The sequence below is a fragment of the Folsomia candida genome, unplaced genomic scaffold (assembly GCF_002217175.1).
Source record: "Folsomia candida strain VU population unplaced genomic scaffold, ASM221717v1 Fcan01_Sc009, whole genome shotgun sequence".
Lineage (NCBI taxonomy): Eukaryota > Metazoa > Arthropoda > Collembola > Entomobryomorpha > Isotomidae > Folsomia > Folsomia candida.
This window is the reverse complement of record NW_019091201.1, coordinates 5280059-5293221: the sequence shown is the minus strand read 5'-3', so window position 1 is coordinate 5293221 and position 13163 is coordinate 5280059. Positions and strand designations below refer to the sequence as shown.

The 13163-nt window shown below is 32.9% G+C and overlaps 1 protein-coding gene across 3 annotated transcripts in view; it reads right to left on the bottom strand.

Annotated features, from left to right (window-relative positions):
- Positions 1-7075: 7075 nt before the first annotated feature.
- LOC110854211 (protein piccolo) overlaps positions 7076-13163 on the bottom strand; it is a 200524-nt gene continuing 194436 nt past the window's right edge. For all 3 annotated transcript variants that reach the window (XM_035854739.1, XM_035854738.1, XM_022102618.2), the window contains one exon: positions 7076-12633. In XM_035854739.1, coding sequence (XP_035710632.1) covers positions 11545-12633 — 1089 coding nt within the window. In that variant the 3' untranslated portion in view covers positions 7076-11544. The remainder of the gene's footprint in view (positions 12634-13163) is intronic.

The window sequence follows — 13163 nt, the reverse complement described above, 5'->3', positions numbered from 1 at the left end:
GATCGGGTTTTTCGCAAATTTCGTATCAATTAAATTTGTGATCGATTCCCACTAATTTTTCCAAAATCGAAATTTCACACTTTGTAAATTTGCTGTAGTTGTTACTACAGTATTATTTTTTTTTAATTATGTAAGGCTTTGATACCTCTCGAGTAAAAAGACGTATTTAATATATGCATAATATTAATTTGTAGATATACTTCCTATATCAATAATGCGTATTGCTTAAACTTGTTGACGCTAAATAGTTTTCTCAAATTCTGAGAGCTGTCTCGGTATTTTGTATTTTGGCAACAAATAATCAAAATATTTTGAAAGTACAAATGTATTTTGACAAAATATTACCGAAGTATTTTGAAAATACAAATGTATTTTGGCCTCTAAGGTGTATTTGTATTTTGAAAAAAAAATTATTTTGACCATCCCTGTCTGGGAGACCTTCGTTTGTTGGATTACATGAGCATCGACATTTGTACATACAACTCTGCGTGCGTAGATGGAACTTGAAATTTCATGCAAAAATGTTCATGGTTTTATTTAATTTAATTTTCAAAACAGAAGAAGAAATTGAAGAAAGTCTTCCAATCGTCTTAGAAAATGATCGGTTGCCATTGCTGAGTCGTAAGTGGGACATTTGTGAAACAAAATTTGTTAACGATTTTTTATGCAATTTTTATGCAAATTTATTATATTCGCATTAATAACGGATCGGAAAACGATTTACGTCATATCTGAAGAAGGTCTTCCGATCGCGAATAATTTCATATTGCGAAATCCGAGCATCCCCATTCAAAAAATTGTGTATCGGAAACCTGGTAAGTTTTTCCGGAAATTAAAATACATATGTACATAGTGACATCGAGCTGCTGCAGAAATTTGCTCATTTTTTTGCACAATATTTTTACGATTTTTGTGTAAAATTCTCCTGAAATGTATAACACGTATCTTTTAGGGAAAAATTGTGAAATTTCCGGCGTTAAATTTTCCGTATCTGATATTACGATCTACTTGTTTGAAAATTGGCGAATTTTTCTGCACAATTTTTCTTGAATGTTCACAATTTTTTGGCTGAATTCTTCCGTAATGTATCACATCTTTTGTGCAGAAAAATTGTGCAATTTTTTGAAAATCGAGTTTCGAAAGTCGGGTTAGATAGAAATGTGCGGCAATAATTTTGAATTTTATTTTCGCAAATTTTTCAGGATTGAACAATTCCATTCATGTCTATCCAATCCAACGGGAAGCTTGGGTTGCGACGAATCGAACTTTCACTCAGGTATTTTATATTTAAAATTTTAAAATTTTTTGACATTTCCCATCAAAATATTAACGAAATTTTGTCCCCTATTTTAAACTTGCAGGCGGATATTCCAGGTACATACTTATTTTACCATAGGGCAATTCACGCAGCTGTCGATAACTTCGTAAAATCCGAGCGTTTTGTAAAATTTACAATTTTTACAAATGAAAAATACGCACTAGATCTGAATTTACAAGTTTTACAAAAATTTCTACATAATCAAATTTTCCTAAAAAATATTTCTAATTAAAAAAAATGGACCCCAATATTACGAAACATATTATAAAGTGCCCCAATAATGACGGCGTGAATTGCCTCAAGTATTTATGCAAATTTGCATATAAAAATGTATGAAAATGCTCAATTTTTTCGTATGACTTTGCGCATTCTTGTTCATGCTGATTTTCACCTCGGTCGGAATTTACATCTTGTTATGCCGAGAAATGTGTGGGTGTCGCTGTTCCACGCGACCCAGATCGTCCTCCGTGTGTGACACGTGCTTCGAATTTGACCCTGCCGTAGATTTCGCCGATCTCGACGATTTCTTCGACAGTCCCGACTCAACCCCGGGAAATTCGCCAATCAAGCAGAAAAAGGGGGGTGGAGAAAGCGTGGTGAAAATCCCCATCACCAATGAGCTTAAACAACCCTTATTGCTTATTGTGTAAACAAAAAAGTGGACAAAAAGCAGCGTATGAAAATCGATGTGCGAAAAATTTGCCAATTCTTCTGCACAAATTTGCACATTTTGAACCGTCTGTAAAATTTTTCCATTTTTCTGCACAAATTTGCATAAATATTTTGACGGAAAATTGTCTGAGAAATTGTGTAGTATTTTACCTTCTAATCGGTGAAATTTGTTCTGCACAAATCTGCATATTTTGAACTTCATAAAAATTTCTGCAGAGAAATTGTACAGAATTCTGCTTGTAGAATTCTTGTATTTTTGCAGAAAAATTGGCCAATTTTTTGCCACATCGATTATTTTCATACGGGAATTGGGAGAGAAATAATTATTCAAGAGATTATAAATTTCTATTCATTCATAATAATGAAAAAAGTGGACAAAAATATACAGACGACAAGGCAATCAAGATTTCTACTTTGTTTATCTGTAAGTAAGGAGAAAGTTATACCGGAAGTTGTATACATTTTTTGTCTTGTTCAATTGCAGGGTGCTTAATAACTAGTGTTGATCGATGTACCATAAATATGTATACTTTTACCCAGGATTAGTTTCCATTGTAGTTTTTGTAGAGAAGGTTATGCAAGTCTGAAATTTCCTAAAATCAAATTAATTAAAGTTTTATACTCTTCACCAATTTTTGAGGGCGAAAAGTTATTATCGTTAAAGGTGAATCAAAATTGAGCCGAAAAATTCCCATAGATTAAAAAATTGCAGTTAAATATTTCTGACTGAAGACTAAAGTTCACCTAAAAAAACTTACCTATATAAGTTTTCTACGTTTTAGAATTATTGAATTGGCGTCAAAATTAACAAGTTGTTAAATTGCGTCCAAGCATTCTTCAATGATTGTATAAGAAATGGTGAAGAGTTGTGAGCAAGAAAACGAAAATCAAAATTGAGCCGTAAAATTCCGATAGATTGAAAAAGTACATCTAAACATTTTTCATGTAAGTATCAACGTCATCTATAACTTTATCATCTTTTGGATCCTTTTTTTTATTATCCATACTTCTAAATTATTGAAATGGCATCTAAATTGAGCAATTTTTTAAATTTCACCAAATTCTTCAATCTGTATGCCCAAAAGTTTTTACGATTCTGCTCCTGGTGAAAAGTTGTAGCCAAGTGAGAAAGTAATTCAAAATTTAGCAAAATTTGAAAAAATCAAAGTAATTGAAATATTTTAATCGCCTCGTCATTGACAATTATTATTCTTTGAAATTTGTATTTACAAAATGTGTACAAAAGTTTAAATGATTCTGCCAATGAAAAGTTGAGAGCTGAACAATCAATGCACATACATTAAAATCTTAATTGATCTGATTTTTGGAAATTTCAAAGTTACATAACCTCTCTACAAAAACTATGTATGAAGGAAAATAAAGTGTAGGAAGGGAAACCTTGATTGATTTGATCAATTTTAATAAGACCGATATACAATTTTGTCTTCTTATTCATAGTGTTCAGAAACTTAGGATAGCTTTCAAGTTCGTTCTCTCGTGCATATTTACAAATAATATTCGTACAAGTGTGTGTATCCAATCATTCCACATTTTAGGACCAATTTCAATCATTTTTATGGGTCTTCTACATATGTACTTAAGTGTATAATTATAATCATCATACTCGCAAATTCCTTATTATTCGACCCAATCTTGACAAAATTGAAATTTCAACAAAATATTATAGCTGATCTAGTATCTCCAGTATTCATCCTTCTTAAAACGAAGTATTGTCGGCTGAATGAAAATCAACCTGCCAAAAATTTGCACATTTTTTCGCACAACAGACCTAAATAATTTCTTGACATAAAATAAAGTGAAGTTTAATAGGTAGGAAATATCTTTGTTAGAAATTTGCAAAAAAGCATGTAATTTTGCAGGTACCTTTTTGAAAAATTTTCGTCAGGTGAATTTTTGAAAAATTTTCGTCAGGTAGATTTTCATACATGTATTTTGTGAACCAAAAAAAAATATTAAAAAAAAATACATGACTGTGAAATAACGTATACCTGTTGTCCGGATTAAGAAATTTAATAAAATTGATGTTATTATCATATGTACGAAACACGGAATTAAGAATTGTGATGCCAAAACAATTGTAATTTTTTCCTATCAAACTGGAAGTGTAAAATTACGAAAAATTTGACTTGTGCAACAAAAATATCAGAGTTATTTATGCTGAAACTAATTAATAAGTTGCAGTATATGCTTATTTCATGATTATATTTAATAGTATCTTTATTGCATAAATAGTCAGTAGCTCTTGCAAGTCATAATTACATAGTTAGTCAAATTTTTAGATTATAATAATTGAGATAGTAGTCAGGGGAGTAGAGGGAAAACCAGACTGTGGTGGTCGGTCTGGAAAACCTCTACCTGATCTGGGAAGGATGCCCAGATCACCATTCGGCCCTGACAACCTGAAAAAACCCAGGCTCAACCAAAGAGTGACAGAGATTATAGGCGATTTACATATGGGGAAAAATGGTGACATCCAAATGAGTAGGCGACGTGCTGGCGGGGACACGACGGGTTCTGGGCTGGAGCGGAGCGTCCATGGACCACAAACTAACCAATGACCCATCAGGGTTCGGCCTAAGTGACCCCATAAAGGGGCCATGAAACTCTCCACAAACTAACCCCTCCCACCGCAGCACATGACCAGGTCATGGGAACCCCGTAGACCTACCCCAGCCGCCCCCACCAGCACCGCGCACACCCACTCTTCAGTCGACCACCCCCACATGCTCACCACCCCAATATAACACTCAAAGGTCTCACCTGGGGGAGTCCTCCAAGGCGTAGATCCTCCAGTGCACAGGGTCCGACGAGATCCATCTTCGCCTGATGGCTCAGCTTGTCGTTGCTGGGACGAGTGTGGCAGGGGGTGTCACTAGGCACGCAGGTGGGGGTGTGAGTGGACGAGGCTCACGTGGCGTAGGGGCCTTAGGACACACTTAACTGGCCCTGGCACACCCGCGACCCAGATGGAAGGAGATCCAGATGCAGAGCGAGAGAGAGATACGTGTTGCACTGGAGAATGCCAAGGAGGAACTCCACCAGATTATATTTAACCTTTTAAGCATTTTGACCATGTATGTCATGGCGAACAATTTTACACGAAGTGCCGGACGAAAACACAACAATTAAAAAGATCCGTCCTTAGTTACATATATCAATTTTTTACGAAATTTATTAAGTAATTATTGTCGACTTTTAATTACATCGCAACGTTAAAATATTCGGATTACATCCAAAGACTGACTTTTTCTCGAGTCGTGATTTTTAGCCCGAACCAGGGCTTATGTAATTGTCATGTCAGTCGAACTGTCGAACGAGTTAACCAATTTTGACCAAATTTGGTGCAGACATGTATCTGGGCAATGCAACGACCGAGTTAGAAGATGGGTTCGATCAGAAAAGTTTTGAACCGGTGGGGGTCATATAAGTGGGTAGGGTATTTTGCACCAAAATTTCAAAATTGTTGTAGAGAGCTGAAATTTGATACAGAGGTTGCTAATGGCTCCTAATAGAAAAAAATAACTTCAGGTTGGAAAAATTTTAATCTTGAGGGACCCTGTGGGGTGACCCATACTGATTTTTAGAAATTACTTTAAAAAGATGAAATCCGGCACGATGGTACTTAATGGCTTCTAATTAAAGAATATGAAGTTAAAAGTGAGTAAAGTGCAACCAGAGTGACCCTATGGGGTGACCCATACTGATTTTTCAAAATCATTATATCGAGCTGAAATTTGATATGGAGGCTGAAAACCACTGCTGGATAGCACATACATACAGCTTAGAGCTTCAGGATGTTAAAGAAGCCCACTGGTCATGGTGGTCAAGACACATGATCTGTAACTTGCTCAAAAATTTGGGACCAAATAATAGAAACTATCTAACAAACTTTTAACCATCCACAACACGGAAGTTGGTGATATTATGTTGGTCAATTCGGAAAAAAATTTAGAAGCGGGCTCTGACTTATTGAGTCAGGGACTATGTCCTTGACTCGGGCTATATGGAGTCTGCACTGTAGGTTTTATCTATTAGGAGCCATTAGCAACCTCTGTGCCAAATTTCAGCTTTCTACGACAATTTTGAAATTTTGGTGCATAAGACCCCACCCACTCAGATGACCCCCACCGGGTAACCAGTTAACCGATTTCGCCCATCTTCGAACTCGATTCCTAACTTTGTCCAATATGCACATGGTAAAAATTTCAAGTCGGTAGCTTGTGTTTAAAGAGAGTTATCCTGTTTACGGACGGACGGACGGACGGACATGACGGTTCCATAAGCCCTGACTCGGGCTAAAAAGCTGTGGAAATTATTATTTTCGACTTCCATGTATGTCATGGTCAAAGTATTTTCTTGCAAAAACAATCGCCATGACTTTGATGGTATTGGTCCTGCAATGCAAATTTTTGCGACCATGACTAACATGGTTTTGGTCTTTCGATGTGTAAAAAATATGACATGAACACCATGGTTTAGGAAACTTGGTGTAAAATTTTTCTCCATGACATTCATAGTCAAAGTTCATTCCCCATTTTCGACTATAAAATGTAAATGCTTAAAAGGTTAATAGTGCGTAAGGAAATATTTGTGCTTATAAAAATATGTAAATAATTTGTTTATAAAAATGTTTAAGAGTTTAATAAAAATAAATCTTGTTGTTTACAAATGTTTTTTATGTGAAATTGTCAATCACGTCGAAAATGCGGAACAATTCGGGCTGCTAAAAAATAGAAAAAAAATCATATACGACGGTGAATCTTAAATACCTAGTGGTATAAATTGTATGATGAGCATACATATGTAAATATTTATGAAAACATGCGGAAATTATGGCAGAAAATTTACGGATGCACGTTAAAGTATGAGTTTTTGAGCATTGTTTCCGGAAAAGTTACGAAAACACGTAAAAATATGAATTATTTGGAAATTTGTCCCTAGAATATTTACGACGGGATGTAAAAATATGAGTTTTTTTTACATTTTTCGACAAAATTATTATGCTGTATTTTAATTGTGATTTTGGATTAAATGTATGCAAATAAATTGACGTGAAACACCCAATTTTCCATAACATTTCATAGAAGTGCTTAATTATCACCGATTTTATTGAATAATATAATAATCAGGTGGAACCTTAACCATTAACTAATTAAATTAAATAAAATATTTAATAACCTCACAATTAACCTTATCCCATCATTAATTAATTAATTACCAAACCAGGAAGAAAGCATACGAGAAATTGATTCACATAATTAAATTATAATTATTAATTAAACCAGGTCTTAAATCAACTTCTAAATATTTTTCATGTAATAATTCCTTTTAATTTTTTTCTGAAATCAAAATTCACACAATTCTTTCTTCAAATTATTTTCCCGTCAATTAATTTTCGAAATTATTAATTTTCTTAGTCAATTTTACATAATTTAATATTGTCCATAAGCATGTATCATTACTTAATTATTTATTTATTTATCAGCGACCCTTAAATACCCCTAAAAAGTAGATAATTAAAATTTTATCAATAATAATTTTCGAATCGATTAATTAATCATTTTCATTTCTTCCATTTTTAAAATATCATCACACTCGTATTTTTTTCTTGAAATTCGTGATCCAATTAATTCTTATTTATTCATTTATTTAATGGATTCACATCATTTTTTAATACATCAATCTGTCATTCGTTCATCGTTCGTAGTTAAAGATCCATTCTTGTAATTAGTTAATTAATTAGTTAATTAATTAACACAACTCTTGATAATTTTAATATTTAACAACAGCGAGAGCATGTAACAAGAAGTGCCCACATATTTATTGTGCACTGCAAAAATTCACTGCAAAAATTCAACAATTATAGATTACATTACATGATGAACAATTAAAGCTAAGAAGACCTCGGATTTCCTTGTTCGTTGATCGGTTGATTATTCAAAATTTAATTAATTAATTGCTTAATTAATTAATTAATTAACAAGTACACATTTTTTAAGTACATGATTTGATTTGATAAGAGTAACAAAGATGAAGAGATGAGTTCCTTTTTTAAAATTCATAAAACGACACGTATTTTTTAAAGAGGAAATGTAGAAATAAGACAATAATTAATTAATATGCAAATATTTAGCTTGCGTTTTTTAGCAACTTGCACCAAGACGTTTAATTATGTCGCAAGTTCAATAATTAATTAACTTACTGTATATATTTATCTCTCTTAAATACTTAATTAATTATTGATTATTAAAAATTATTAACTTTATAACGAGAAAATATTTGAAATAAGAAAATGTAACTGTAAAATTTTTAAATTTCCTAAAAATTGATTAGTATTTATTAATAGAAATTCGAATTTATTTAGTTAAGCACGATTGATTATTTACTTAATTGCTTTCATTTTCCTTGCACCATGTAAATCTATGCTTTCCATTGAGACCTGGAATTTTAAAATTTTGCGTTATTTTTAAAATTTTAAATACCTGATTGATCAATAACGTATACGGTGTGTGACACTCACGATCCTGCATTTTTTTAGTAGCACGTGCTTGCTAACACGTGGCATAAATTTTGATTTTTCGAAATTTTCGATTTTCTCGCGTATTAAATTAGATACACGTGTACGACATACACGTGGCATAAAGATTGATTTTCGAAATTTTCGATTTTCTTATGTATTTTTTGAGGTACAGCTTTTTGATTTAAGTTTTTAAGTTATTGACAATTTATTTAGTGAGTTAATTATTGTAATTAAATATTTAATTATTTAACGAGTAATTAAATTAATTTCTTATTGATGATGAATTCATTTTTTTCGAACGGTCCAGCAATTTTTTCCGTGTTGTAGTAGCAGCGGTTTAATTGGTGCGGTGCGGTCTAGACTAGACAGACTCATACCTTGCATGCACGTAAAGCAGCAGCAGTTTTTTAATGGTAGCATTGCTTCAAAGTCTGGCATTGCTTATCTAAATATCTTATCATTTAGTTACTTAGATTACTTAATTATAAATATGTAAATTAATTGGGTAATTAATTAATCAAATCACCATTAATTACTTTTTTCCCTTCTCGTTTAAGAGAAATATTCCAGCAATGACAATTTCAATGTGTTGTTTTTATAACTATTTACATTTAATTAATTAATGATAAGTAATTAATAATGAATAATGTGAAAAACTCTATTACTTAATTAGAATTAAGTAATTAATTAAGAAGAATAATTAATAAGTAAATATGTAAATGAGTTATAAAGGTGTATGTTGGTAGGGATCGACGCCATATTTAAAAATGCAGGATTCATCTGCACCACGTGCATATTTTTTAAACCACGTGGACTTTGATTTAAATTGTAATTAATTAATTAACTTTTAAATGGCACTCTGTTAATTGAGTTTACATTTTTTTCCTTCTTAATTAATCCGACCGAACAACAAAAGGCATATCGTTGGATAATGATACATATTTATTTGGATCGCACACACAAAAAGTTAGAATGCGACGATGACATTAATTAATTAATTAATTGTCATAGATTCCAATTAATTAATTACCAAAATTATTAATTAATTAATTAATTATGTATGTATACAAAAAATCACTCATTGTGGTGGTGTCACATATCATTTCCATACTTATCAATATAAACCTTCCCTTATCAATGATAAGTTATCATTCATTCACTCATAACCCACAAAAAAACATTTTCAAACTTTTTTAAGGGTAAATATTTACGTAACACAGAGTTTTTCATCATGATTTTTAAATGTTTAAATATCCTACAAAGTGTTTTATGTACATACATATTTTATTATGCAAATGAAGAAACGGCAATAATTTGCCGTTAAGACGAAGAACACGACGTGTTCTTATCATACTTTTTAATTTTAAGGAGGAGACTGACGATTCGAAACCAAGCTCCTTGAACACAAGTGTCGCCGTCGTCGTCGTTCGTCATCAGGATGAATGATCATTTTTTAGCACACAGATGATGAGGAGATAGATAGATAGATGAAGAAGGAGATGATGAGATGATGATGACCTTGCGTTACAAGGGGACGAGGTGTGCCTTATCTTTAGCTATTTACAAGTTACAATTCTTTTATCACGTTATAATTAATTCCTTAATTAAGTAAGTAATAAGGATAATTAATTAATTAACAGTTAAAATACTTATTGTTAATCATAGATATTTATATTTTATGTAAATTTAAGAGTTGGTTGTTTGGGTGTATTTATAAAGCGTATTTAGCCTCTAAATAGTTATGTATCAACCCGTAATATTTAATGTTCATAATTTTATTGTTACTGTACACCTGAAGAAGAGTTAATTGATAAGTACTGATGATAAGTAGAGTAACCGACAGATAAGTAATTGGCTATTTAAGAAGGAGGAGAAGAGGGGGAGGTAGGATATTAATTTGCATATTATGCATTTGCATATTGCATACTTACAGATTTATTTACAGACTTGATAAATTCATGGCTTCGTTTAAGTAAGAGTAGAGATTTTTAAAGTTAATATTTTTAATTGTAGAGTTAATTGTTAATTTTAAAGAGAGAGATATTTAATTGTAGAATTTCATTGATAGCAATATATACTTGTACCAAATATATAGACAGCTTTAGTTTAAAAGTTTTTCCCAGCAGTTTCACTTTTCTTTACAGGAAGAAGAAGAGGAGGAGCTGTATGTATTTATTTATTTATTGATAGCCTGAGAATTTATGAGATTTTTTTCTGTTAAAATAGAAAAAGGAAAAGTTTTAAAAGTTTAAAAGAAGACTTTCTCCCGTTTGATTTGATGAATAAATACTTTAGTCGTAAATGGAGAAGTTTTTTTGGGAATTTTGGTTTTCTGGGAATTTTGGGAGCAGCAATAAGTTTTTAGGTATTAAATAGTTTAGTTTAGGATGAGATGTAAGATTTTTTAGGGGGTTTGGATAGGATCAGTTTTTTTTAAGTAATTCTCTACTAAAAATTATTATGTATTGGCTTGTTTGATGTGTGATGATGCACTTTCTCCACATTTTATGCATGTAAGTGCCACCACTTTGATTAAGATTAATATTTTTACTTATGTTTAAGAGGAAGGAACAACTTTTTACATAATAAATGCATGATTGGCTTGACAATTTCATCAATATTCTAATTAAATATATGTAAAATAGTTTATAATTAAGTTATATACTTGACATATTTTTTAGGATGAGGCGGACGAGGAGAAAGTAAAATTCTCGCACAAAAAAATTTCAGAAACTTATCAGTTTCATGAAGATATTTTCTACTTGAAAAAAACTTGAAATTGTAAATTAGTACGTACACATTTAGATTAATATGTAATTATTACAAAAATTATGCATAATTTAACCAACAAATTAATAAAACTCTCTCTTCTCATGGAGAAAGCATGACGAAAATGGGCGGGGTAGAGACCACCACCCACGTGATACCTAATTAGCATAATAGATAAGTAAATGTGACACGAAAAGTAAGAAAATATCCTCCAGCCTTTTAACATTACAGATTTCTTTATGCATTATTGGATCGAACAGCAAATTCCACTCATAAGCGCGCCCTCTCCCCCCAAATTCCTCCGTATCACCCGATTCTTCGGAGTATTCCGGTTAAACGGGGGGAGGATTTCAACCTCAGGGAAAGCCGGGTGCTCGTACGGGGGGAGCGGTTCCGAATCCACGTCCCAAGATTCCTCCAACGCCTCCCCACTTTCCACCAGCTCCTTCGCCAAGGAAAATGGATTCGTGTAAAGGTGACCTTGCGAATTTTGAGTGTCATAATTTTCGTCAAAATTTTCCTCACTGTGGTCATCGTCACGGCTAAATTTGGGTTCAAACTGGGCATAAATTCGGCCCCTGTTCTCCCTCTGTTCTGCAACCACGGTAGGATCAAAAGTTCCTATTTCTTCGTCTAGATTGGGATCGTGAAAGCCTCGCAGGACAACTTCGGTCCCGGATTTTCCCAGAGGCTGCTTTCTCCCCGGGTAGTTTTCGGATTTTCTTAGACTTTGCTTTCTCTCCGGTAAGTTTTGGCTCATCATAACTTTCTCTTCTTTATCTTGCTGATTTTTTGGTTGGACTGAATCATGCTGATCTTCTTGGTGAAAGTCAATACCTTGATCGTGATCCTGATCTGGCTCAAAAACTACGCCGAATTGGTAATACTTTGAGAATTTTTGTGGGTCACAGATCGGATTTGTATTATTATCATCGGTTAAAAGAAGAAGAGAAGAAGAAGTGAATGATGATGATTGTGCGGGTTGAATGGTTTTATCGACGTCTCGTTCCGCGGATTTTCTGTGATTTTTCCTCCTCGTGGTGGAAATGGATGAGAAATCTGGTTGGGTTTCGTCCTGTGAGCTGAGTTCGTAGCCAGAGTCGTCGTAATTAGTGTTTTTATTGGAGGAAGAGAAAGTCGTGGTTTTATTATCGTAGCGAGGAATTGTCAGAGATTGGTTTGAGCAAGTGGTTTGATTTTGATGTATTACTGGAGTTTTTTCACTCTTAATTACTTCTTCAGAGGGGGAGAAGTCGTTGTGGTGGTAGTGGTGCTGGTGTGCAACCCTTGGGCTGGAATGGGGACCATCCTCGTGTCTATTGGATGGTGCAGCCTGAAGAGAAAGGGAGAGAAAGTGGATTAGTTATTGAGAAGTGGATGAAAGTGGAGGTAATGAATACATGGGGAAATTGAGACCTAGAAATTTTACGCATTTTTTGCAATATCAAAATTTTAGGGAATTGAATTATGCATTTTTTTCTGTAGAAAGCTGGACTTTCTGTCTTGTAAAAATGAGTAATTTTTATGCAGAATTGTGGTTCTAAATGGACAGAATTATTTTCAAGTATGCAAAATTTTACAAGAAAATTGCATCCCTTTGTGCAGAAATATGCATAATTTATCTGTATAGTTTTCCGCAGGGCTATATAAATGTACATGATTTATTTTTCTGCGAGGTGCATCAAAATGTGCAAAGTTTTGCGGAAAAATTGCCTAATTTCATGCATAAATGTGCAAAATGTCTCCCCTTAAAAATTCTTGGAGAGAAATTATACAGTACAAAAAATATTCTGCACAATTAAACGTGTCACAAAAAAGGTTGCTAAATTTTCTGCAGGTATGCATATTATTATCATTTTTGAA